Below are 26,840 nucleotides of genomic sequence, written 5' to 3'. Positions count from 1 at the left end.
ACAGCATCGAGCCAGGATAGGAGAGACAGCATCGAGCCAGGACAGGAGAGACAGCATTGAGTCAGGACAGGAGAGACAGGATCGAGCCAGGACAGGTGAGACAGCATCGAGCCAGGACAGGAGAGACAGCATCGAGCCAGGACAGGAGAGACAGCATTGAGCCAGGACAGGAGAGACATCATCGAGACAGGACAGGTGAGACAGCATGGAGACAGCACAGGAGAGACAGCATCGAACCAGGACAGGTGAGACAGCATCGAGCCAGCACAGGTGAGACAGCATCAAGCCAGCATAGGTGAGCGGCTACCTTTATGGCCCACTGATAGTTCATTTTGTTCACCTGATTTGATAATTGACTGACTGGTTTAAAATGAAAATGACAAATATTTACAATCACAACATGATTTTACTTCTAAAGTACATTAATTATACTTTATGCTATCTAGAACCTAAAAGGGTTCTTCGGCTATCCCCTTAGGAGAACCCTTTGAATAACCCTTTTTGGTTCCAGGTAGAATCTTTTTGGATTCCGTGTATAAACCCTTTCCACAGAGGGTTCTACATGGGAACCAAACATGGTTTTATTAGGAACCAAAAGGTGTTATCCTACTGGGACAGTGTACATCAGTACATGGTGATTATTTTAACTCATGCAGGTGTTGAGATACCTGCGAGACGTAAACTTCACCATGAAGTCTGGGGAGAGTTTAATTTTTTTTTTTAGGTGTGGAACTGGCAGAGAGACCAGGAAGCAGGGACAGTGTTTGTCACTGTGAGGAATTACGATGCCTCTCTCGCTAATGGAGAGCAGTTTGCCATGAATGGGATAAAGATAGAATGGGTTGGCAATCCTTTAAAGGTACACAGTTACACAGAAAACACATGGTAGCAGTTTCAGGTACTTTCATAAAACACAGATAATCAGATTAAAGGTATTTACATTTGTCGGAGATGACACATACAACGTGTAGGCGGGAATTAATTGAATGAAATGTGTGACCAAGGGGGATTAATAATATGAGTGAAGGATTAAAGCGAGACAGACAGGTTAGAGGGAGTGAGCAGGTGTTGTGTTTCAGAGGCCTCGGTCTGTGTGTAGTGACAGCTGCTTTCCAGTCTGTTGTTTGTCCTGTATCCCCTCTGTGCTGCTGGGGAGATCAGCAACCTAACAGGTGAGAAAACTGATACCACAGCCGACCCTTAGCCTTTTGGAAGCCTTAAGTTAAATGTATTTATTTTTGATCCGGGGGACCCATAGCGGCCCCTTATGTCTCTTAGTGGATAGGGCTCTGACTGATACAAACCAAATCCACTGACCGAAAAAATAGATTAACTGTGGAGTATGTGTTAACTTTTAGAATATGTGACTCACTACCTGGATTCGGTCTTATGTAGCAATTAGATTTTTTTAAATATTTTTTACATTGGATGAATGTAGAGACTCAAAGCTGTACAAAATGGTATATCATACACTGCATTTGAGGAATAATGGGAAAGCCATTTCAAATCAAATCAAATGTATTTATATAGCCCTTCTAACATCAGCTGATATATCAAAGTTCTGTTCAGAAACCCAGCCTAAAACCCCCAAAACAGCAAGCAATGCAGGTGTAGAAGCACGGTGGCTAGGATAAACTCCCTAGAAAGGCCAAAACCTAGGAATAAACCTAGAGAGGAACCAGGCTATGAGGGGTGGCCAGTCCTCTTCGGGCTGTGCCAGGTGGAGATAACAGAACATGGCCAAGATATTCAAATGTTCATAAATGACCAGCATGGTCAAATAATTGTAATCACAGTGAACAGGTCAGGGTTCCATAGCCGCAGGCAGAACAGTTGGAACTGGAGCAGCAGCACGGCCAGGTGGACTGGGGACAACAAGGAGTCATCATGCCAGGTAGTCCTGAGGCATGGTCCTAGGGCTCTGGTCCTCCGAGAGAGAGAAAGAAAGAGATAAATAGAGAATTAGAGAGAGCATACTTAAAATTCACACAGGACAAATGATAAGACAGGAGAAATACTCCAGATATAACAGATTGACCCTAGCCCCCCGACACATAAACTACTGCAGCATAAATACTGGAGGATAATTCTGCTTTGAATGTTGATCAGCTTGTAAACTCACTGTTGAGAAAAATTGCCTTTGAATGTTTTGGTATCGAGTGAAGAACTCGTCGTTGTCAACACTCATTCAGCATCGTTCACACCCTCTTAAGCTTTAGCCCCACCCATCTCGTTTCGCTCTCAGAGCGCACACCTGACGCTCTGGCCGATGATTTGTTTACCTCCCGACAACATGAAAACAGCCTAACAAGCCTAGCTGTAATTTTTTTTATTGCGCTTTATTCTAGACGTTTCTTGACACCGGCCATATTCAACGTGTGTTGTACACACGTCACGTAACATCAGCTAACGGGCCAGCCAGCTAACGTTAGCTAGTTAAAACACTATGAACACAGTGCCAATAATGCCACAGTGCTGGAGCTAATCAGCCAGGTTCAATGTTAGTTAGCTAGGTAACATTAGGATCTAACTTAGAAAAGCAACCCGGCTCTGGGAAGTGACAGCTGACTATTATAATAGACTACTTGATTATAGCGTTATCCTTGTACATTCCCAGGAATACTGGTCAAATGAAGACAAGAGTCGCTGTGTCCCAAAGGAGGTGTCATTTCTCTCATTTGAAACCATGGGAATCATGGGAATCCTCCTGGCTGCAATCTCATTGGTCAGAGCGTGTTTAACCACAGTGGTGCCATTGGTCTTCATTCACTTCAAAAAGTCTCCCATTGACAGGGCCAACAACTCTGAGCTGAGCTTCCTGGGGAAAACAATAGTGGTGTTGATGGCCTTCAGGGCCACACTTCCAGCCAGTCATGTCATGAAATGGTTTAAGGCTTCCACAGCAGAGACTCAGTGTTCTGGCTTTCACTCTCATACAGGTCCTGATCTGTGCTCTTTGGTTAACAGTCTCCCCTCCTTTCCCCTACAAGAATATGAAAACATATCAGGAAAAGATCATTCTAGAGTGTGATGTGGGTTTAGCTATAGGTTTCTGGGCTGTGTTGGGCTATATATGTCTCCTGTCTCTCTTGTGCTTTGTGCTGGCTTTTCTGGCTCGAAAGCTGCCTGATAACTTCAATGAGGCCAAATTCATCACCTTCAGCATGCTCATATTCTGTGCAGTCTGGATCACCTTTATCCCAGCTTATGTCAGCTCTCCTGGAAAGTTGACTGCAGCTGTGGAGATATTTGCTATTCTGGCCTCTAGTTATGGTTTACCTTTCTGTATATTTGCTCCCAAGTATTATATCATATTAACTAAACTTTATACACACTTTAGTATTGAGAGGGGATAGGGAGGTTGTGGGTGTTAGACAGGTGCAGTGGTTGCCCCCCCCCCCCCCCCCGAAATAATCAGTATTGTGAAATGTTTGAATGGAGGAAGCTGATCCGAGAGCAGCGCTGTCTTTCTTTCGATGCTATCAATATCGACACGCTCTCCATCGACGCACTTAGAGACCGTTCTCTCTGCGTAATGTTTGGGGAAACGCATGTTAAGTCTTCGGCTGTTTTAGGAAAGATGCATCGTTAAAACAGTCGCTGATGGGAAACCGGGCCCTGGATTGTGAGGATCAATGGTAGGCAGGTTTTCTGCTATCGACTTTATGTTTTAATTATTGTTTTGGGTTTAGGGGAGGGTCACTTGTTTTTTTTCTTTATATCTTTCATGGAGAGTTTAGTTAAAATACTGCATGCATTTCCTGAAGGGAGAGCCATCGATTTTGATTGCAGATGGGTCAGATTTTCTCCAGGTACCGCTTATTATAAATAACCTACAGTACATGTTGACTGATTGAAATAAGTTATTTCCTAGGGACAAATTATGACTACCATTCACTAACAATCCAAAAACAACTTTATTGTATTTCTGCCTGAATTACAGTTTCACCGGAAACTGTCTGATTTCCCAAAACACTCTCCATGTAAAAAAAAAAAAAAGTATTCTTCAGAGTACTCATCTTCTAGAATCTATATTCAGAAGTGACTGAGCCATTGGTTCTGGGAAAGACACACCGTACTGCACTACTCTTACTTAAAACCTCTTAGGGATCCCTTATAACACACCTAATAGGCCAACTGTTTTGTCAATCACACAGTGAGTGTCATCATTGGTCGAAACTAAGACACTGAAACAAATCTAAGCTCCTATAGCATCATACCCATCATTAATGGTAATATATAAAGGAGCCCAGATGGAGCATTGTCAGGACGGTGAGAGGTGAGAGACTCGGTGAAAAGCTATGCTGCAGCTAGCAGACCTCCTGGTGATCACTCTACTGACAGTGACAGCTAAGGCTGGGCAGCCTGTGTGCAGATCTTATGGAACAAAAGAACTGTCACAGTTCTCAAAGGAGGGAGACGTCAACTTAGGAGGTATTTTCTCCTTTCACCAAAACCCAGTCAGTGTGAATCCAACTCTGCAGGTCAACCCAGGAAGCATTCAGTGTGAAGGGTAAGTAAATGTTGAATTGTTTGGTGTGAATCATAACGCGTATGTCTCTGTTCACGTGGACAAACATGTATGATCACAGGTGTGTAAGAGAAATTATATTCAAAAAGTGTTCAACTGTCTGTTTCTGGCTGGGGTTTTCACTGACTAAATGCTTTATAGGTCTGTTTCTGGCTGGGGTTTTCACTGACTAAATGCTTTATAGGTCTGTTTCTGGCTGGGGTTTTCACTGACTAAATGCTTTATAGGTCTGTCTCTGGCTGGGGTTTTCACTGACTAAATGCTTTATTGGTCTGTCTCTGGCTGGGGTTTCACTGACTAAATGCTTTATTGGTCTGTCTCTGGCTGGGGTTTTCACTGACTAAATGCTTTATAGGTCTGTCTCTGGCTGGGGTTTCACTGACTAAATGCTTTATTGGTCTGTCTCTGGCTGGGGTTTTCACTGACTAAATGCTTTATAGGTCTGTCTCTGGCTGGGGTTTCACTGACTAAATGCTTTATTGGTCTGTCTCTGGCTGGGGTTTTCACTGACTAAATGCTTTATAGGTCTGTCTCTGGCTGGGGTTTCACTGACTAAATGCTTTATAGGTGTCTGGATGTGATTTCACTGACTAAATGTTTTATTGGTCTGTCTCTGTCTTGGATTTCACTGACTAAATGCTTTATTGTCTCTGGCTTGGATTTCACTGACTAAATGCTTTATAGGTGTCTGGATGGGTTTTCACTGACTAAATAATTTATAGATGTCTGGATGGGTTTTCACTGACTAAATGCTTTATAGGTCTCTGGATGGGTTTTCACTGACTAAATGCTTTATAGGTGTCTGGATGGGTTTTCACTAACTCAATAATTTATAGATGTCTGGATGGGTTTTCACTGACTAAATGCTTTATAGGTGTCTGGCTCTGGATGGGATTTCACTGACTAAATGCTTTATAGGTCTCTGGATGGGATTTCACTGACTAAATGCTTTATAGGTCTGTTTCTGGCTGGGTTTTCACTGACTAAAACTGAAGTGACAGTACTAGAAGTCCTCTCTGCAGGCTGGACCCAGGTGAGCTCCAGTATGCCCAAACTATGATCTTTGCCATAGAGGAGATCAATAACAGCTCTGAGCTGCTGCCAGGCCTGTCTCTGGGCTACAGGATCTTTGACTCGTGCCCCAGCATCCCCCTGTCTGTGCGGGCGTCCCTGGCTCTGATGAACGGATATGAGGAGGAGCCACAGAGCTGCACCAAGCCCTCCACCGTGCATGCTGTCATAGGGGAGACCACGTCCACTTCCACTATAGCCATGGCGCGCACCATGGGGCCCTTCCACATACCAGTGGTGAGTCAGGGAGTGTATGTCTGTATGTATTGAGAGAGTGAAAGGCAGATATGATACTATGTGAAAATACTGCTGTGGCCCAATGTGCTACTTTCAACAGAACGGCAACGTTTGAGCAGCGTGTTAGAAACGTCTGTCTTTGTTGTCTTTCCAGCTCAGTCATTCAGCCACCTGTGCTTGTCTGAGTAACAGAAAGCAATACCCTTCCTTCTTCAGAACCATCCCCAGTGACCACTACCAGAGCAGAGCTCTGGCCCAGCTGGTCAAACACTTTGGCTGGACTTGGGTGGGGGCCATCAGAACCAACAGTGACTATGGTAACAATGGCATGGCCACCTTCCTGAAAGCAGCTTCCAGTGAAGGAGTGTGTGTCGACTACTCAGTGGCAATCTACAGGACCGACCCCAGAGAGTGGTTCCTAAAGGTGGTGGACGTCATTAAACAGTCCACCTCCAAGGTGATCGTGGCCTTTGCAGACGGCACAGACCTGGAAATCCTGATAAAAGAGCTGCACCTGCAGAACGTGACGGGGTTACAGTGGGTGGGTAGCGAGGGATGGATCACCTACCGTTACATCGCCTCCCATGTCAACTACGCCGTGGTCCAGGGGGCGGTGGGCTTCGCTGTGCCCAACGCGGTCATCCCCGGCCTGGGGGAGTTCTTGGCCAACAGGCGGCCCTCCACCCAGCTGGGGAACAGGGGTCTGGTGGAGTTGTGGGAGAGCGTGTTCAGCTGCAGCATGACTCCTGGCTCCCCGGGCAGAGCCTGCACAGGGAGGGAATCCCTGAGAGACACTGGATCCCGCTACACAGACGTGTCAGATGCTAGTCTGCTCAACAACATCTACAAGGCTGTGTATGCTGTGGCTCACGCGCTACACCTGCTCACTACCTGTCAGAGTGGGAAGGGGCCTTTTCAAGATAACACGTGTGCAGCCAGGGATAAAATAGAGCCGTGGCAGGTAAAGTAACTCTGTGGCTTTACTAAGCTAACAAATAACACCTGTAGCCTGTGGCTTTACTAAGCTAACAAATAACACCTGTAGCCTGCAACTGTGTGGCTTTACTAAGCTAACAAATAACACCTGTAGCCTGTAACTATGTGACTTTACTAAGCTAACAAAAACACCTGTAGCCTGTAACTATGTGGCTTTACTAAGCTAACAATAACACCTGTAGCCTGTAACTATGTGGCTTTAATCAGCTAACAAAAACACCTGTAGCCTGTAACTATGTGGCTTTACTAAGCTAACAAATAACACCTGTAGCCTGTAACTATGTGGCTTTACTAAGCTAACAAATTACACCTGTAGCCTGCCACTATGTGGCTTTACTAAGCTAACAAATTACACCTGTAGCCTGCAACTATGTGGCTTTACTAAGCTAACAAATTACACCTGTAGCCTGTAACTATGTGGCTTTACTAAGCTAACAAATTACAACTGTAGCCTGCCACTATGTGGCTTTACTAAGCTAACAAATAACACCTGTAGCCTGTGGCTTTACTAAGCTAACAAATAACACCTGTAGCCTGCCACTATGTGGCTTTACTAAGCTAACAAATAACACCTGTAGCCTGTGGCTTTACTAAGCTAACAAATAACACCTGTAGCCTGCAACTATGTGGCTTTACTAAGCTAACAAATTACACCTGTGGACTATGACACGAGATCGGGTAGAGAACGTAAGACTGAAAAAAAAAATACCACTGCGCCTCCCGAGTAACGCAGTGGTCTAAGGCACTGCATTGCATTTGCTAGATATGCCAATGGAAATTCTGAGTTTGAGTCCAGGCTCTGTCTCGGCCGGCCGGGATCGGGAAACCCATGGGACGACGTACAATTGGCCCAGAATCGTTTGGGTTAAGGGAGGGTTTTGCTGGCAGGTATGTCCTTGTCCCATTGTGCTCTAGAGACTCCTCTGCCAGGCCGGGCGCATGCACGCTGACACGGTCGCCAGGTGTACTGTGTTTCCTCCGACACATTGGTGTGGCTGGCTTCTGGGTTAAGCGAGCAGTGTGTCAAGAAGCAGTGCAGCTTGGTTAGGGGAGGACGCATTGCTCTCAACCTTCGCCTCTCCCGAGTCCGTACGGGAATTGCAGCGATGAGACAAGGACTGTAACTACCAATTAGATACAACGAAATTGGGGGGGGGGGGGGGGGGGGTAAAAAGCTAAAAAATCAACACCCCTTATTTTATTTCCTTCCTCCAGGTGTTACATTACCTAACCCAGGTGAATTTCACCACTAAGCATGGTGAGAGGGTGTTCTTTGATGATCAGGGGGACCCATCGGCACGCTACGCCCTGGTCAACTGGCAGATGGATAGCACAGGGTACATCTTGTTTGAGACCATCGGCTACTATGATGCCTCACAACCAGAGGGCCAGAGGTTTGAGATGAAGGAAGGTGTGAGTGCTGTCTGGGCAGACAATCAGCCTGAGGTGAAGACTTGTTGGGGAGAAGCATCTATTAATCATTCAACACAACTGTGAATGTGTTCCTTCAAGAGTTTTGCTTTAAAGTATACTGTGAACTTGTGTGTGTTTAAATATGAGTGTCGTAAAGGGTATCTGTGTGTTCCAGGTACCCAGGTCTATCTGCAGTGAGAGCTGTCTGCCAGGTACACGCCGGGCCTTCGTCAAGGGGAAACCTTTCTGTTGCTTTGACTGCATCGCCTGTGCAGACGGGGAGTTCAGCAACACCACAAGTGAGACCTCAGGACTCGCAGCCTTTACGCTAGCCTTCATCCTGTTCATTTTGGGAAAAATCTCAGCCAGCACTTTACTGGTCTATCTAAAGATGTACTCGCTGTACATAATACAATTGTTTATGCTTTCAGATGCAGTGACATGTACAACATGCCCCCCCGAGTACAAGTCAAATGAAGAGAGGAATAATTGTCATTTGAAAGGCATTGAATACCTCACCTTCAAGGAACTCATGGGTATACTGCTGGTAGCCTTCTCTGTGTTTGGTGGGTGTCTGACAATGACAATAGCACTGATATTCTTCAACTACAGAAAGACTCCCATAGTCAGGGCCAACAACTCTGAGCTGAGCTTCCTGCTGCTCTTCTCCTTGACTCTGTGTTTTCTGTGTTCTCTTACTTTCATTGGCCGGCCCTCTGAATGGTCCTGTATGCTGCGTCACACAGCGTTTGGGATCACCTTCGTTCTCTGCATCTCTTGTGTTCTGGGGAAAACAATAGTGGTGTTGATGGCCTTCAGGGCTACACTTCCAGCCAGTAATGTCATGAAATGGTTTGGGCTTCCACAGCAGAGACTCAGTGTTCTGGCTTTCACTCTCATACAGGTCCTGATCTGTGCTCTTTGGTTAACAGTCTCCCCTCCTTTCCCATACAACAATATGAAGACATATAAGGACAAGATCATTCTAGAGTGTGATGTGGGTTCAGCTATTGGTTTCTGGGCTGTGCTGGGCTATATAGGACTCCTGTCTCTCTTGTGCTTTGTGCTGGCTTTTCTGGCTCGGAAGCTGCCTGATAACTTCAATGAGGCCAAATTCATCACCTTCAGCATGCTCATATTCTGTGCAGTCTGGATCACCTTTATCCCAGCTTATGTCAGCACTCCTGGGAAGTTCACTGTAGCTGTGGAGATCTTTGCTATTCTGGCCTCTAGTTATGGAATGCTCTTTTGTATATTTCTCCCCAAATGCTACATAATTTTATGTAAACCAGAGAAAAACACCAAAAAACATTTGATGGGTAAAACGTCATCAAAAGCACTTTGACTTTGTTACAACACCTTTTGAATATATTTTTACATTACTGACTTTAAAATGTTTTGATGTTAGATGGTGTTGTTTATAAAGTCTTTGTTTAATGTAATGTTTTTAGATAATATAGCGCGTGAGTTTCATCTCATATCTTAGTATCCTTACCTGTGTAATATGCAAGAAACTATGGCTGATAATGGTTTTCTCTGCTAACTTCTCAGAGATTTCTTCTCAACTGTGATAATAACCATTGAAACTCAGTGAAAACGAATAAAATGTTTAAATCACTTCTGCCAGTTATTTTAAAAGGTTAAACCACTACACCAAAACAATGAGCTCATCATGCTGCAACACTTCATTTTAAGGGGTCCTTATATGTAATTACGCTGTACCAAGTAATGTGGTTAATTGTATAGTTACACTGAAATAACCCTATTTAACTGGTGGTAACTGCAGTTTGTAATTACGGAGGTGTAACAACAAAAGCTTGTTACCATGCATATTACAAATGGGCAAGTTTCCATTTAATTGACCAATTTAGTGTGTGGTTTGTTCTCAGCTGCATCCTATTCAGTAATAATTGTCACAAGGTTGGAATATCTTGTGGACAAATGCGCTGGGTGTCCGAGATTACAAATGTTGAAGGATCAATAGGCTCTCGTTACCTACCTGTGAATGCGAACTCTTTTTCAATGTTGTTCATCCCAGATTATGATATTTCTTCCTTACAACTAATGTTACAAGCTGAACCTCCTTGCCAACCAAGTGAGAGGATAAACCCACAACTACACCACATAATACATGTAATATCTGCATAAGTACAATGTAATTACTAGGTGTTACACAGGCTTTCTCGAGTTCTCGAGTTCTATTTAATTACTTATTACTCATTACCAAGTGAAAATACCTACAAAAGATGAGCTTCTACATTCAGACAACTTTATTGAAACATGTCAAAAATACCTTACATTTCTTACAAAATAATAGTGATGTTTAATTAGATTTTAAACATGGATACAGTTTAGGTCGGAAGTTTACATAAACCTTAGCTGAATAAATTTAAACTCAGTTTTTCACAATTCCTGACACTTAATCCTACTAAAAATTCCCTGCCTTGGGTCAGTTAGGATCACCACTTTAGTTTAAGAATGTGAAATGTCAGACTAAAAGTAGAGAATTATTTATTTCAGCTTTTATTTCTTTCATAACATTCCCAGTGGTTCAGAAGTTTACATACACTCAATTAGTAGTTGGTAGCATTGCCTATAAATTATTTAACTTGGGTCAAACGTTTCAGGTAGCCTTCCACTGTAAGGTTTGCGGAGCTGGTGGCAGTGAAGTCAGACGCAGGAGAGCAGAAATATCCTGGAAGGATATTGAGGCTAGGTAACACGGTCACCACCGATAAATCCATGAAAATCGAAAATTTCAATAAGCATTTCTCTACAGCTGGCCATGCCTTCCTCCTGGCTACAACCAACCCCGGGCAACAGCTCCGCCCCCCTGCAGCTACTCGCCCAAGCCTCCCCAGCTTCTCCTTCACCCAAATCCAGATAGAAGATGTTCTGAAAGAGCTGCAAAACCTGGACTAGAACAAATTAGCTAGGTCAGACAATCTGGACCCTCTCTTTCTAAAACTATCCGCCGCCATTGTTGCAACCCCTATTACCAGCTTGTGCAACCTCTCTTTCGTATCGTCCGAGTTCCCTAAAGATTGGAAAGCTGCCGCGGTCATCCCCCTCTTCAAAGGGGGTGACACCCTAGACCCAAACTGTTACAGACCTATATCCATCCTGCCCTGCCTATCTAAGGTCTTTTAAAGCCAAATTAATAAACAGATCACTGACCATTTAGAATCCCACCTTACCTTCTCGGCTGTGCAATCCGGTTTCCGAGCCGATCACGGGTGCACCTTCGCCACGCTCAAGGTACTAAACGATATATTAACTGCCATCGATAAAAGACAGAACTGTGCAGCCATTTTCATTGACCTGGCCAAGGCTTTCGACTCTGTCAATCACCAAATTCTAGTCTGCAGAATCAATATCCTTGTTTTTTCTCATGACTGCCTTGCCTGGTTCACCAACTACTTTACAGACAGGCTTCGGTGTGTCAAATCGGAGGGCATGTTGTCCGGACCTCTGGCAGTCTCTATTGGGGTACCACAGGGTTCAATTCTCAGGCCAACTCTTTTCTCTATATATATCAATGATGTCGCTCCCGCTGCAGGAGATTCCCTGATGCACCTCTACGCAGACGACACCATTCTGTATACTTCTGGCCCTTCCTTGGACACTGTGCTAACTACCCTCCAAACGAGCTTCAATGCTATACAACACTCCTTCCTTGGCCTCCAACTGCTTTGAAAAGGTAGTAAAACCAAATGCATGCTTTTCAACCGTTCGCTGCCCGCACCCGCCCGCCCGACTAGCATCACCACCCTGGACGGTTCCGACCTAGAATATGTGGATAACAATAAATACCTAGGTGTCTGGTTAGACTGTAAACTCTCCTTCCAGACTCATATTAAACATCTCCAATCCAAAATCAAATCTAGAATCGGCCTATTTCGCAACAAAGCCTTACTTACGCCAAACTTACCCTAGTAAAACTGACTATACTACAGATCCTCGACTTCGGCGATGACATCTACAAAATAGCTTCCAATACTCTACTCAGCAAACTGGATGCAGTCTATCACAGTGCAATCCGTTTTGTTACCAAATCACCTTATACAACCCACCACTGCGACCTGTCGGCTGGCCCTCGCTACATATTCTTCGCCAGACCCACTGGCTCCAGGTCATCTATAAGTCTATGCTAGGTAAAGCTCTGCCTTATCTCAGATCACTGGTCACGATAACCATAGCATACATTCCAGCAGGTATATCTCACTGATTATTCCCCAAAGCCAGCACCCCATTTGGCTGCCTTTCCTTCCAATTCTCTGCTGCCAGTGACTTGAACGAATTGCAAAAATCGCTGAAGTTGGAGATTTTTATTTCCCTCACCAACTTTAAACATCAGCTATCTGAGCAGCTAACGGATCGCTGCAGCTGTACATAGTCCATCTATAAATAGCCCACACAATCTACCTACCTCATCCCACATACTGTTTAAATGTACGTTTCTGCTCTTTTGCTCACCAGTATCTCTATTTCCACATCATCATCTGTTCATTTATCACTCCAGTGTTAGTCTGCTAAATTGTAATTATTCGCTCCTATGGCCTATTTATTGCCTTACCTCCTCGTGCGTTTTGCACACACTGTATATAGACTTTCTTTTTTTTCTACTGTGTCATTGACTTGTTTATTGTTTTTTCCATGTGTAACTCTGTGTTGTTGTCTTTGTCATACTGCTTTGCTTTATCTTGGCCAGGTCGCAGTTGTAAATGAGAACTTGTTCTCAACTAGCCTACCTGGTTAACCTCTCTAGGGTACGTGGGACGCTAGAGTCCCATATGGCCAACATCCAGTGAGATTGCCAACATCCAGTGAGATTGCCAAATTGTATCCGTAAAGTTCATTAAACATGTAAAACAATGTTTATAATCAAGCCTCAGGTTGTTTTTTAGCCTAAATGATCTATAATATTTCAACCAGACAATAACGTTGTCAATATAAAAGGTAAACAAGAAATGCACATGCGGCTGAAAAAGCTCTGCGACACGGTAGGGTCCACACGTTCAGACTGGTCTTACTCACTCATTCATAAGAATACAAGCCTGAAACGATTTCTAAAGACTGTTGACATCTAGTGGAATACATAGGAACTGCAAATGGAGTCCTAAGTCAATGGATACTGTAATGGCATTGAATAGAAAACTACAAAACCAACAAAAAAAACTACTTCCTGAACGGATTTTTCTCAGGTTTTTGCCTGCTAAATCAGTTCTGTTATACTCACAGACACTATTATCACAGTTTTGGAAACTTTAGAGTGTTTTCTATCCAAATCTACCAGTTATATGCATATCAAATCTTCTGGGCCCAAGTAGCAGGCCGTTTAATTTGGGCATGCTTTTCATCCAAAATTCCGAATGCTGCCCCCTACTCTAGAGAAGTTAAATAAACCTCTCAGGAATATGTGGGATGTTAGTGTCCCACCTCGCCAACAGCCAGTGAAATTTCAGGGCGCCAAATTCAAAACAACAGAAATCCCATAATTAAAAGTCCTCAAACATAGAAGTATTTTACACCATTTTAAAGATGAACTCGGGCCTCCCGGGTGGCGCAGTGGTTAAGGGCGCTGTACTGCAGCGCCAGCTGTGCCATCAGAGTCCTGGGTTCGCGCCCAGGCTCTGTCGTAACCGGCCGCGACCGGGAGGTCCGTGGGGCGACGCACAATTGGCCTAGCGTCGCCCGGGTTAGGGAGGGCTTGGTCGGTAGGGGTGTCCTTGTCTCATCGCGCACCAGCGACTCCTGTGGCGGGCTGGGCGCAGTGTACGCTAGCACGGTGTTTCCTCCGGCGCATTGGTGCGGCTGGCTTCCGGGTTGGATGTGCGCTGTGTTAAAGAAGCAGCGGCTTGGTTGGTTGTGTATCGGAGGACGCATGACTTTCAACCTTCGTCTCTCCCGAGCCCGTACGGGAGTTGTAGCGATGAGACAAGATAGTAGCTACTACAACAATTGGATACTACGAAATTAGGGAGAAAAAGGGGTAAAATTAAAAAAAAAAAAAAAAGATGAACTCATTGTAAATCCAGCCACAGTATCCAATTTCAAAAAGGCTTTACGATGAAAGCATGGCAAGCAATTATGTTACGTCACTACCTAGTCACAGAAAAACAGCCATTTTTCCAGCCAAAGAGAGGAGTCACAAAAAGCACAAATAGAGATAAAATTCATCACTAACCTGTATGTTTTGATGTCATAGGACTTCACAACATGGCGGATATCTGTATGGCTTGTTTTGTTGTCTGAGTGCCGTACTCAGATTATTGCATGGTGTGCTTTTTCGGTAAAGCTTTCTTGAAATCAGACACAGAGGTTGCATTAAGGAGATGTTTATCTAAACTTCCCTAACACTTGTATTTTCATCAACATTTATAATGAGATTTTTGGATAAAAATATGAACTTTATCAAACAAAACATACACGTTTTGTTTGATAAAGTTCATATTTTTATCCAACAATCTCAGTTTACATTGGCGCGTTACGTTCAGTAATGTTTTGTTTCCAAAACATCCGGTGATTTTGCAGAGAGCCAGATCAATTTACAGAAATACTCATTATAAATGTTGATGAAAATACAAGTGTTAGGGAAGTTTAGATAAACATCTCCTTAATGCAACCTCTGTGTCTGATTTCAAGAAAGCTTTACCGAAAAAGCACACCATGCAATAATCTGAGTACGGCACTCAGACAACAAAACAAGCCATACAGATATCCGCCATGTTGTGGAGTCAACAGAAGTCAGAAATAGCATTATAAATATTAACTTATCTGTGATGATCTTCATCAGAATGCACTCCCAGGAATCCCAGTTCCACAATAAATGTTTGATTTGTTTGAAAAAGTCCTTTATGTCCAAATACCTCCATTTTGTTTGCGTGTTTAGTACACAATACAAACTCACGAGGCTCGGGCAAGTCCAGGCGAAAGTTCAGACAAAAAGTCATATTACAGTTCGTAGAAACATGTCAAACGATGTACAGAATCAATATGTAGGATGTTTTTAACATAAATCTTCAATAATGTTCCCACCGGAGAATTCTTTCGTCTGTAGAAATGGGATGGAACGCAGGTCGCTCCCACGTGAGCGCGCATGATCAGCTCATGGCACTCTGGCAGTGACCTGACTCAATCAGCTCTTATTCCCCCCTCCTTCACAGTAGAAGCATCAAACAAGGTTCTAAAGACTGTTGACATGTAGTGGAAGCCTTTGGAAGTGCAACATATCACCCCATAGACACTGTATATTCGATAGGCAATGACTTGAAAACTACACCTCAGATTTCCCACTTCCTGGTTGGATTTTTTCTCGGGTTTTTGCCTGCCGTATGAGTTCTGTTATACTGACAGATATCATTCAAGCAGTTTTAGAAACTTCAGAGTTTCATGCATAATAATATGCATATATTAGCAACTGGGCCTGAGTAGCAGGCAGTTTACTCTGGGCACCTTATTTATCCAAGCTACTCAATACTGCCCCCAGTCCCAAATAAGTTAAATAAAGTTGAAAAAATAAATAAATAAAAAAATAAATAAATCTTAACAAAAACCAAGCCATGAAGTCGAAGGCATTATACATAGAGCTCTGAGACAGGATTGTGTCGAGGCACGGATATGGGGAAGGGCACCAAAACATTTCTGCAGCATTGAAGGTCCCCAAGAACACAGTGACCTCCATCATTCTTAAATTGAAGAAGTTTTGAAGCACCAAGACTATTCCTAGAGCTGGCCTCCTGGCCAAACTGAGCAATCGTGGGAGAAGGGCCTTGGTCAGAGAGTTGACTAAGAACTTAATGGTCACTATGACAGAGCTCCAGAGTTCCTCTGTGGAGATTGGTGAACCTTCCAGAAGGACAATAATCTCTGCAGCACTCTACCAATCAGGCCTTTATGGTAGAGTTGCCAGACGGAAGCCACTCTTCAGTTAAAGGCACATCACAGCCCACTTGGAGTTTGCCAAAAGGCACCTAAAGGACTTTCAGACCATGAGAAACAAGATTCTCTGGTCTGATGAAACCAATATTGAACTCTTTGACCTGAAAGCCAGGTGTCAGACTCATGTCGAAGAGGAAACCTCGCACCATCCCTACAGTGAAGCATGGTGGTGGTGGCAGCATCATGCTGTGGGGATGTTTTTCAGCGGCAAGGATTGGGAGACTAGTCACGACTGAGGGAAAGATGAACAGAGCAAAGTACAGAAAGATCCTTGATGTAAACCTGACCAGAGCACTCAGGACTCCATACTGGGGCAAAGGTTCACCTTCCAACAGGACAACAACCCTAAGCACACAGCCAATACAACGCAGTAGTGGCTTCGGGACAAGCCTCTGAATGTCCTTGAGTGCCCCAACCAGAGCCAGGACTTGAACACAATCGAACATCTCTGAAAATACCTGTGCTGCAATGCTCCCCATCCAACCTGACAGAGCTTGAGAGAAGAATGGGATAAACTCCCCAAATACAGGTGTACCAAGCTTGTAGCCTCATACCCAAGAGGACTCAAGGCTGTAATCACTGCCAAAGTACCAAGTAAAGGGTTTGAATAATTATGTAAATGTGATATTATTATCATTTTTTTGTAAGAAATTTCAACAACAAAAAATGTTTCCTTTTTTTGCTTTGTCGATATGGGGTATTGTGTAGATTGATGAGGGGGAATTAGGAATCAATTTTAGAATTCGGCTGTAACGTAACAAAATGTGTAAAAATTCAAGGGGTCTGAATCATTTCCAAATTCAATGCATTCGGAAAATATTCAGACCCCTTGACTTTTTCCACATTTTGTTACGTTACATGGAGACCATTAAGTGCGAAAAATATATTGTTACATTTCCTGATCTTTCTCATATCTGGCAGATATAAGACAGACACTTCAGAACAAACTTCCTTTAGATTTTTTTGGGGGGGACTATCTATTGTTCCATGTAGTGAATATGTTATTCAATGCATTTGTATGGGCTACTAACAGTAAGGCCAAATTCAATGTTTCATCAAATATTTTGGGGGGATATTTTTTTGTTACTTCAAGAGGTCTTAAAATTCAAAATCAAATAGCAAAATGATCCTTGGTATGACCTTCTTAAAACAATTCCACACTAATTATGCTAGTCATTTTCTACTAATCAATACAGTGTCATAATCATCCTTGGAATGACCTTCTTAAAACAATTCCACACTAATTATGCCAGTCATTTTCTACTAATCAATACAGTGTCATAATCATCCTTGGAATGACCTTCTTAAAACAATTCCACACTAATCATGCCAGTCATTTTCTACTAATCAATACAGTGTCATAATCATCCTTGGAATGACCTTCTTAAAACAATTCCACACTAATCATGCCAGTCATTTTCTACTAATCAATACAGTGTCATAATCATCCTTGGAATGACCTTCCTGAAACAACTCCACACTAAACATGCCAGTAATTTTCCGGTAATCAATACAGTGTTGTTATCATGACACAATGCAGCACCTCCCTCACTGATGCCCAATGGTGCTCGTTCCCTGGTGGAGTGTGACACCGTATAAATATCAGTTTCAGCACTGCCATCCCTTTGTTGGGCACCTGTAATGCCAGCCTAGCATACTACAGAAGCCTAGCAGTGTCAGGTATGCTGTCCACACATAGGTGGCCAGAGCAGGGCTGGGCGATGCTACAGCTGGTTCTGGTGGCTGCTCTATCCAAGGCAGAGCCAGAGGGCCTGGTGATGTGCAGGCGGAGAGGAGGTCCAGAGTACCCACAGCTGGCCAAGGACGGAGACATCATTCTGGGAGGCATCTTCTCATTCCACAGCAGCTGGCAGAACAGAGAGCTGAACTACACACAGAGCCCACCACCTCTGCAGTGCACCAGGTAAACTACTGGCAGGAATAAGGTTGGCATAATATTGAAAATCAGGGAAAATACTATGGGCAAGTTTTAAGAACAACATACATATTAAGAAAACAGCTAATTCCTTATTTTTTTTTTTACTATGGTTATCAACAATTATCGGTTTCAATAATGTATCTCTAGAATAATTTCTTACAAAATATTTTTTTCGAAAATATTGTGCATTTTAGTCAGGGAACATTTGAACCCCAAACCCTGACATTAACTGTCGTGTTGGAACCAGTCTGAATTTCAGAGCGTTCCAGTTTACCCAGGCTATGCTGTTTGCCATAGAGGAGATCAACAACAGCACATCCCTGTTGCCCGGTGTCTCTCTAGGCTATAAGATCTATGACTCATGTGGCTCCATAGCCAGAGGGGTGAGGGTGGCCCTGGCGCTGGCTAACGGGAACCAGGAGACATCCACAGAGGGTTCAGGTTGCTCCAGACCAGCCCAGGTTCAGGCCATCATGGGGGAGGACTCCTCCTCACCCAGCATGGCCACTGCTACCGTCCTCGGTCCCTTCCATATCCCGATGGTAGGCAGAGGGCAAGGTTAGGAGTCAAGAGGGTATCAGTGAATTAAGATGTTCTATACATTAACTCAAAACATGCTCATTGGTAGTCATTAAAAACTTTTTGAAAAATGCTTTCCCCCTAAATAGTATTATTTGGAAGTGTTGTCTATTCTTATACTGTTGATAGATAGTTGTATGTCCTAATTGGTTGTCTATTGTGACTCCTGTACAATTTATTTCCTCAGATCAGCCACTTTGCCACATGTGGGTGTCTGAGTGATAAAGTCAAATACCCCTCCTTCTTCAGAACGATCCCCAGTGACCGCTACCAGAGCAGAGCCCTGGCCCAGCTGGTCAAGCACTTTGGATGGACTTGGGTGGGCGCCATCCGAACCAACGACGACTATGGAAATAACGGCATGGCCACGTTCATTGAGACAGCAGAGCAGCTGGGGATCTGTCTGGAGTACTCTGTGGCCTTCTTCAGGACAGACCCTGAGGAGAAGCTGCAGAGGGTCATAGAGAGCATCAAGACGTCCAAATCCAAGGTCATTGTTGCCTTCCTCTCCTTCCTGGACCTAGACTTGCTGGTGAGGCAATTTGCCCTCTACAATCTGACAGGCTACCAGTGGGTGGGCTCCGAGGGATGGATCATTGACTCCTACATCGCCAGGGTGGATGCCCACCACATCCTAAACGGAGCCATAGGCCTGTCCATCGCCAAAGCCCATGTCACAGGGCTGGGAGAGTTCATCCTGGACGTGAGGCCACTTAAATCTGCCGGCATTGACAGCAGCATGTTCACTGAGTTCTGGCAGGCTTTGTTTGACTGTCGCTTCAGGCAGGGTGAGAGCTCAGAGTCCGAGACGGGTCAGTCTCAGCGAGAGTGTACAGGCAGGGAGAATCTGTCTGGGTTGCAGAACATCTTCACTGATCTGTCTCTAATGGCCATCTTTAATAATGTCTATAAAGGTGTTCTGGCTGTGGCCCATGCCCTCCATAACGTTTGGGGCTGTGGGGAGACGTGTGGCAACAAGACACAGCCTGATCCACAGACAGTGAGTTGATAAGCACACGTTAGGAAGTGTAACTCAGATCTTCATATGTCAGACATTTCAGTTCAAACTACAAAAAAAAGCTGGGTTGTGAATATTCCTGCTATTTTAATATTATTACTGTTATTGTTATGTCTCCTTAGATTCTCGAGCACATAAAAAATGTGCGTTTCAAGACAAAGGAAGGGGAGGAGGTGTATTTCAACGAGAAAGGGGACGTTACTGCCAAGTATGACATCATCAACTGGCAGCCGAAAGAGGACGGCAGTGTGGAGTTTGTTACCGTGGGTCTTTACGATGCCTCCCTACCTGCAGACAGGCAACTCACCATCAACAACAGCTCCTTAGTGTGGACACAGAATGCAAAGCTGGTGCGAATAATTGAATGTCAAATACACGCTATGTGTTGCAGGCTAGCATCTGTAACTGTACACAGAGTAGTGGATTGTGTCACCATGTTCTCTAATGTAAACCAGCAATGCTTTTTTAAATGTTTTATTACAGGTGCCTGTGTCAGTGTGCAGTGACAGCTGTCCCCCAGGTACTCGTAAGGCTGTGCAGAAAGGAAAGCCTGTATGCTGTTATGACTGTATCCAATGTGCAGAGGGAGAAATCAGCAATAACACAGGTAGTAACAATCAGTCAAACAGTGATAAGAGAAATAAACCAACCTACACAGTTGTCCTGGAATGAAAAATTTCTAAAACAAATTACATTCCTTTTGTTTTTTTTATAGATTCTGTCACCTGTGATCAATGTCATCCTGAGTTTTGGACCAATAAGAAGAGGGATGTGTGTGAAAAGAAGGAAATAGAATTTCTCTCCTATGAAGAAATCATGGGAGTGTTGCTGACTGCTGTCTCCCTGTTAGGAACATGTATGACGAGTATTGTGGCATTTATTTTCTTCAGATACAAGAAAACCCCCATCGTCAGGGCCAACAACTCTGAGCTGAGCTTCCTGCTGCTCTTCTCCTTGGCTCTGTGTTTTCTGTGTTCTCTTACTTTCATTGGCCGGCCCTCTGAATGGTCCTGTATGCTGCGTCACACAGCGTTTGGGATCACCTTCGTCCTCTGCATCTCTTGTGTTCTGGGGAAAACAATAGTGGTGTTGATGGCCTTCAGGGCTACGCTTCCAGCCAGCAATGTCATGAAATGGTTTGGTCCTCCACAGCAGAGATTGACAGTAGTGTCCTTCACGTTTGTCCAGGCTTTGATATGCACTCTGTGGTTGGTCCTGTCCCCTCCCTTCCCCATTAAAAACCTCACTACCTACAAGGAAAAGATCATTCTTGAGTGTGATGTGGGTTCAGTTATTGGTTTCTGGGCTGTGTTGGGCTATATAGGACTCCTGTCTCTCTTGTGCTTTGTGTTGGCTTTTCTGGCTCGAAAGCTGCCTGATAACTTCAATGAGGCCAAATTCATCACCTTCAGCATGCTCATATTCTGTGCAGTCTGGATCACCTTTATCCCAGCTTATGTCAGCTCTCCTGGGAAGTTCACTGTAGCTGTGGAGATCTTTGCTATTCTGGCCTCTAGTTTTGGTTTACTTTTCTGTATATTTGCACCTAAATGTTATATAATTTTAATGAAACCAGAGAAAAACACTAAAAAGTTGATGATGGGAAAAATGTAAACAAAATCAGCATGAACGTTATATATATATATATATATATATATATTGTTTAGTCATGTTTGTCATGATAATGTACTTCATTTTACATTTTAATTATTTCAGGTTTGAACGTTTAAATGTTGAAAATAAACCATGTATAACGAGAAATTGAATTGGTTGTTTTTTTGATTATGAACTAAGTCCAATTCAACAGAATTTGTTTTTATGTCAGAGTATGGCTAAAATGTAGTGAATGAGGTATATAACCTGAATACCATGCTAACCTTCTCAACAACAAGAGAGAGTACCATGCTAATTTTCTCAACAACAAGAGAAAGTACCCTGCTAACCTTCCCAACAACCAGATTACCATGCCACCTTCCCAACAACCAGATTACCATGCCACCTTCCCAACAACCAGATTACCATGCCACCTTCCCAACAACCAGATTACCATGCCAACCTTCCAAACAACCAGATTACCATGCCACCTTCCCAACAACCGTAGTACCATGCCACCTTCCCAACAACAAGAGAGAGTACCATGCCACCTTCCCAACAACCAGAGAGAGTACCATGCCACCTTCCCAACAACCAGAGAGAGTACCATGCCACCTTCCCAACAACCAGAGTACCATGCCACCTTCCCAACAACCAGAGTACCATGCCACCTTCCCAACAACCAGAGAGAGTACCATGCCACCTTCCCAACAACCAGAGTACCATGCCACCTTCCCAACAACCAGAGTACCATGCCACCTTCCCAACAACCAGAGAGAGTACCATGCCACCTCCCCAACAACAAGAGAGAGTACCATGCCACCTTCCCAACAACCAGAGAGAGTACCATGCCACCTTCCCAACAATAAGAGTACCATGCCACCTTCCCAACAACCATAGTACCATGCCACCTTCCCAACAACCAGAGTACCATGCCACCTTCCCAACAACCAGAGAGAGTACAATGCCACCTTCCCAACAACCAGAGAGAGTACCATTCCACCTTCCCAACAACCATAGTACCATGCCACCTTCCCAACAACAAGATTGCCATGCCATCTTCCCAACTTCCCAACAACCATAGTACCATGCCACCTTCCCAACAACCATAGTATCATACCACCTTCCCAACAACCAGAGAGAGTACCATGCCACCTTCCCAACAACCAGAGAGAGTACCATGCCACCTTCCCAACAACCATAGTACCATGCCACCTTCCCAACAACCAGAGAGTACCATGCCACCTTCCCAACAACCATAGTACCATGCCACCTTCCCAACAACCAGAGAGAGTACCATGCCACCTTTCCACCAACCAGAGTACCATGCTAACCTTCTCAACAACCAGAGTACCATGCCACCTTCCCAACAACCAGAGTACCATGCAAACCTTCTCAACAACCAGAGTACCATGCCACCTTCCCAACAACCAGAGTACCATGCCACCTTACCAACAACCATAGTACCATGCCACCTTCCCAACAACCAGAGAGAGTACCATACCACCTTCCCAACAACCAGAGAGAGTACCATGCCACCTTCCCAACAACCAGAGAGAGTACCATGCCACCTTCCCAACAACCAGAGTACCATGCCACCTTCCCAACATTCAGAGAGAGTACCAAAAACAACATCCTGATCACAATAAGACAGAATCTCAACGTGTCTTTGATTCCTTGTTTGGTTGAGTGTCCCCTGTTCTCCTGAGACCTTCCTCCTCCAGGAGCCACACCAGGGATGGAGCCATAGCAGCTAACCCTGCTGCAGGGGCGGGGGGGCCAGGGGCTATATATGGGCTGAGGCCGGGAACTGTAGAGTCTAAGAGCCCTGACTGCACTACAGAGCCAGGAGCCATGCCACAGCTGGAGCTGGTCCTGTCGGTGCTGCTGGTGGTGGTGATGGGGGAGGGAGAGCCTGTGTGCAGGTTGCAGAGCAGGGCAGAGCTGCCAGACATGGCCAAGGACGGGGACCTTGTCATCGGAGGCATCTTCTCGTTCCGCACCGAACAAGATGGGGTCATAGACACATTTCAGACAATCCCTAAAATTCGTAGATGCATAAAGTAGGTATATTCATCATGTTAATTTGTTTCAAACGTTGTTGTTTTTATTTATTTGAAGTTTAAAGTGTATTAAATCATTTCTAACTACACATTTTTTTAGTTATAATTTCAGAGAATTCCAGTTTGCTCAAACAATGATCTTTGCAATTGAGGAGATCAACAGAAACTATGAAATTCTTCCAGGCATTAAGCTTGGATACAAAATCTACAATCACTGTGGCACTATGGATATACTGAGAGCTGCAATGGCTCTGGTGAACGGACAGAAGAGCATAATCCATGACAACAACTGCACTGAATCGGACACAGTCCAGGCCATCCTTGGGCATTCTGGATCAACACCTACTATCGGAATGGCACAGATGGTTGGGAGGTTTCAAATACCAGTGGTAAGATACAAAATGAACATACATTGAACAACATAAACTGCCTAGTAAATGCAATGTCAGCATGAACAAATTACTACTTCACATAGCTTTTAAATCAAATGCACAAGTATCTACAGCATAATCTAGTCTGTGATATTCAGAAGTGCTGTCACATTCAGAAGTGCTGTGATATTCAGAAGTGCTGCCATATTTAGAAGTGCTGTGATATTCAGAAGTGTTGTGATATTCAGAAGTGCTGTCATATTCAGAAGTGCTGTCATATTCAGAAGTGCTGTGATGCAATGTGCTGTCATTTTCAGAAGTGGTGTGATATTTTGTCACTAATGTCACAAACTGTCTTTTGTGACCCTCACTTAAACAGATCAGCCACTTCGCCACCTGTGGGTGTCTGAGTAACAGAAAGGAGTTCCCTTCCTTCTTCAGAACCATCCCCAGTGACTTCTACCAGAGCAGAGCCTTGGCCCAACTGGTCAAGCACTTTGGCTGGAGCTGGGTGGGTGCAATAAGCAGTGATAATGACTACGGGAATAGAGGCCTAGCCACCTTCATGCTAGCTGCACAGGAGGAGGGAGTGTGTATAGAATACTCTGAGGCATTTGAGCAGACAGGTCCGCGCCATGAGATTCTCAGGATAGTAGAGATTATTAAACAGTCCAGTTCAAAGGTCATCATGGCCTTCATGACCCACAGGGAGATCAAGGTTCTGGTGAGTGAGCTCTACAGGCACAATATCACAGGACTGCAGTGGATCGGCAGCGATGCATGGATCACAGACCCTTCTCTCACTGCCATCGAGGGACACAGCGCCCTGCTGGGCGCCATAGGCTTCACGGTGACCAGGGCTCACATCCCTGGGCTGGGAGAGCATCTGAAGGACGTCCACCCTTCTCACTTCCCCGACAGCATGTTTCTCAGGGATTTCTGGGAGATTGTGTTCGACTGCTCACTCAATATGACTACAGAACCTAAGAGGAAGCCATGCAACGGCTCTGAGAGTTTAAGAGACGTGCAGAACACATTCACAGATGTGTCCGAGTTCACATTCACTAATAACGTGTATAAGTCTGTGTATGCTGTAGCTCACGCCCTCCACAACCTGTTGACATGTGAGGAGAGCCGGGGACCCTTCTCTAACGGGAGCTGTGCTCAACCCACACGCATACAGCCCTGGCAGGTGAGCAGGAACCAGAGAATTCACTAGTTTTCATTGTCACACGTTACGTATCATTAACAAATACACTGATGAGAGATTATGCGTTTTTTTTCTTCAACTTTTTTAGTAGCTGAACTATTTTTTGTAATTTCTTCCCCCCTAAAAACCACAAAAGGTTTTGCATTACCTTCAAACAGTGAATTTCACAACAGAGGAGGGGGAGAGAGTGTTTTTCGACGGTAACGGAGACTCACCGGCTAGATACGAACTGGTTAACTTACAAACCACTAACCCAGGCACCATGGATGGAGTCACCGTCGGTACCTATGATGCCGCACTGCCAAAAGGCCACCAGTTCACGATGAATAACGTCAGTGTCATATGGAGAGGACGTAGTAAAATGGTGAGGCTCTTAGTCACTCAAACATCTCTCTCTATATACATATTTATTCTACAGAGAATATAAAACTATCTGTATTCTTCAAATTATAGGTCAAAATACATTTTAGGATCTAAGTGTACACAAGTAAATTAAAAACATGATTCTGTCATTACACTGTTTTCGCTGTTTTCTGTGTATCAGGTGCCTGTGTCAGTGTGCAGTGAAAACTGTAACAAACCCTGCTGGAGTAAAACATGTAACATTTACAGTTAAACCGTGTCTGCTCTCTGTCCCCTAAAGATACCTGTGTCAGTGTGCAGTGAGAGCTGTCCCCCAGGCACTCGTAAGGCTGTGCAGAAAGGAAAGCCCGTATGCTGTTTTGACTGTGTGCCATGTTCAGACGGAGAGATCAGCAACGCTACAGGTGATGAGCAAACACACAGCATTACGGCTCACTGAAACAGTCACTCAGAAATCGACACAGGTCCCAGAGGCACACTCCTAAAAAAACAAACATTTTAAATAATGTCATATTTCAGACATCGATCTTAGTATGTAATTGCTTTACGAATGTAAAAGTGGAGTCTGACTGTTGTTTTTTTTAAAATCTAACTTCAGATTCCATCGAATGTATGAGGTGCCAGCTGGAATACTGGTCCAACAAGTACAGAGATTCCTGCCGCCCGAAAGAATTTGAATTCTTATCTTATGAGGAAATCATGGGGACACTGCTGGCCTTGTTTTCATTGCTAGGGGTGTTTCTTACTGTGATGACATCATTCATTTTCTACTGTTACAGAGAGACCCCCATCGTCAGGGCCAACAACTCTGAGCTGAGCTTCCTGCTGCTCTTCTCCTTGACTCTGTGTTTTCTGTGTTCTCTTACTTTCATTGGTCGGCCCTCTGAGTGGTCCTGTATGCTGCGTCACACAGCGTTTGGGATCACCTTCGTCCTCTGCATCTCTTGTGTTCTGGGAAAAACAATAGTGGTGTTGATGGCCTTCAGGGCTACACTTCCAGCCAGTAATGTCATGAAATGGTTTGGTCCCCCACAGCAGAGACTCAGTGTTCTGGCTTTCACTCTCATACAGGTCCTGATCTGTGCTCTTTGGCTAACAGTCTCCCCTCCTTTCCCCTACAAGAATATGAAAACATATCAGGAAAAGATCATTCTAGAGTGTGATGTGGGTTCAGCTATTGGTTTCTGGGCTGTGTTGGGTTATATAGGACTCCTGTCTCTCTTGTGCTTTGTGCTGGCTTTTCTGGCTCGAAAGCTGCCTGACAACTTCAATGAGGCCAAATTCATCACCTTCAGCATGCTCATATTCTGTGCAGTCTGGATCACCTTTATCCCAGCTTATGTCAGCTCTCCTGGGAAGTTCACTGTAGCTGTGGAGATCTTTGCTATTCTGGCCTCTAGTTTTGGTTTACTTTTCTGTATATTTGCCCCTAAATGTTTCATTATTTTGCTGAGGCCAGAGCAAAACACCAAGAAACATATGATGGGGAAAACATCCAATGATATACGTCATTAA

The 26,840-nt window shown here is 44.2% G+C and overlaps 3 protein-coding genes and 1 pseudogene across 3 annotated transcripts; all 4 read left to right on the top strand.

The window, feature by feature from the left end:
- Positions 1–2,686: 2,686 nt before the first annotated feature.
- On the top strand, positions 2,687–3,356 carry LOC118944038 (annotated as a pseudogene).
- A 920-nt stretch (positions 3,357–4,276) lies between these two features.
- On the top strand, positions 4,277–9,856 carry LOC110503235 (extracellular calcium-sensing receptor-like). Its single transcript, XM_021581601.2, has 6 exons — positions 4,277–4,513; positions 5,554–5,839; positions 5,994–6,800; positions 8,051–8,281; positions 8,424–8,547; positions 8,680–9,856. Exons 1-6 carry the CDS (start codon positions 4,302–4,304, stop codon positions 9,591–9,593), a joined length of 2,574 nt encoding a protein of 857 aa, XP_021437276.2. The 5' UTR covers positions 4,277–4,301; the 3' UTR covers positions 9,594–9,856.
- Positions 9,857–17,967: 8,111 nt separating this feature from the next.
- LOC110503234 (extracellular calcium-sensing receptor) lies at positions 17,968–21,339 on the top strand. The gene is made up of 6 exons (XM_021581600.2): positions 17,968–18,113; positions 18,376–18,670; positions 18,895–19,707; positions 19,848–20,075; positions 20,209–20,332; positions 20,441–21,339. Exons 1-6 carry the CDS (start codon positions 17,968–17,970, stop codon positions 21,337–21,339), a joined length of 2,505 nt encoding a protein of 834 aa, XP_021437275.2.
- A 1,923-nt stretch (positions 21,340–23,262) lies between these two features.
- LOC118944049 (extracellular calcium-sensing receptor-like) lies at positions 23,263–26,840 on the top strand. The gene is made up of 6 exons (XM_036961578.1): positions 23,263–23,381; positions 23,482–23,770; positions 24,132–24,944; positions 25,099–25,326; positions 25,606–25,729; positions 25,924–26,840. The coding sequence occupies exons 1-6, from the start codon at positions 23,272–23,274 to the stop codon at positions 26,838–26,840; spliced, it is 2,481 nt and encodes an 826-aa protein (XP_036817473.1). The 5' UTR covers positions 23,263–23,271.

This window comes from Oncorhynchus mykiss, chromosome 24 (assembly GCF_013265735.2).
Source record: "Oncorhynchus mykiss isolate Arlee chromosome 24, USDA_OmykA_1.1, whole genome shotgun sequence".
Lineage (NCBI taxonomy): Eukaryota > Metazoa > Chordata > Actinopteri > Salmoniformes > Salmonidae > Oncorhynchus > Oncorhynchus mykiss.
This window is presented reverse-complemented; position numbering and strand designations above follow the sequence as displayed.

What these genes read in the sequence shown, in the direction of transcription:
- LOC110503235 (XM_021581601.2), top strand. Translation starts at nt 4,302, where the DNA reads ATGCTGCAGCTAGCAGACCTCCTGGTGATCACTCTACTGACAGTGACA. An exon ending in ATAAAATAGAGCCGTGGCAG is followed by an intron (nt 6,801 to 8,050) that starts GTAAAGTAACTC and finishes TCCTTCCTCCAG; the next exon opens with GTGTTACATTACCTAACCCA. An exon ending in GGAGTTCAGCAACACCACAA is followed by an intron (nt 8,548 to 8,679) that starts GTGAGACCTCAG and finishes TTATGCTTTCAG; the next exon opens with ATGCAGTGACATGTACAACA.
- LOC110503234 (XM_021581600.2), top strand. Translation starts at nt 17,968, where the DNA reads ATGTGCAGGCGGAGAGGAGGTCCAGAGTACCCACAGCTGGCCAAGGAC. An exon ending in GTCCCTTCCATATCCCGATG is followed by an intron (nt 18,671 to 18,894) that starts GTAGGCAGAGGG and finishes TTATTTCCTCAG; the next exon opens with ATCAGCCACTTTGCCACATG. An exon ending in GGACACAGAATGCAAAGCTG is followed by an intron (nt 20,076 to 20,208) that starts GTGCGAATAATT and finishes GTTTTATTACAG; the next exon opens with GTGCCTGTGTCAGTGTGCAG.
- LOC118944049 (XM_036961578.1), top strand. Translation starts at nt 23,272, where the DNA reads ATGGCCAAGGACGGGGACCTTGTCATCGGAGGCATCTTCTCGTTCCGC. An exon ending in AAAATTCGTAGATGCATAAA is followed by an intron (nt 23,382 to 23,481) that starts GTAGGTATATTC and finishes ACATTTTTTTAG; the next exon opens with TTATAATTTCAGAGAATTCC. An exon ending in GGAGGTTTCAAATACCAGTG is followed by an intron (nt 23,771 to 24,131) that starts GTAAGATACAAA and finishes TCACTTAAACAG; the next exon opens with ATCAGCCACTTCGCCACCTG.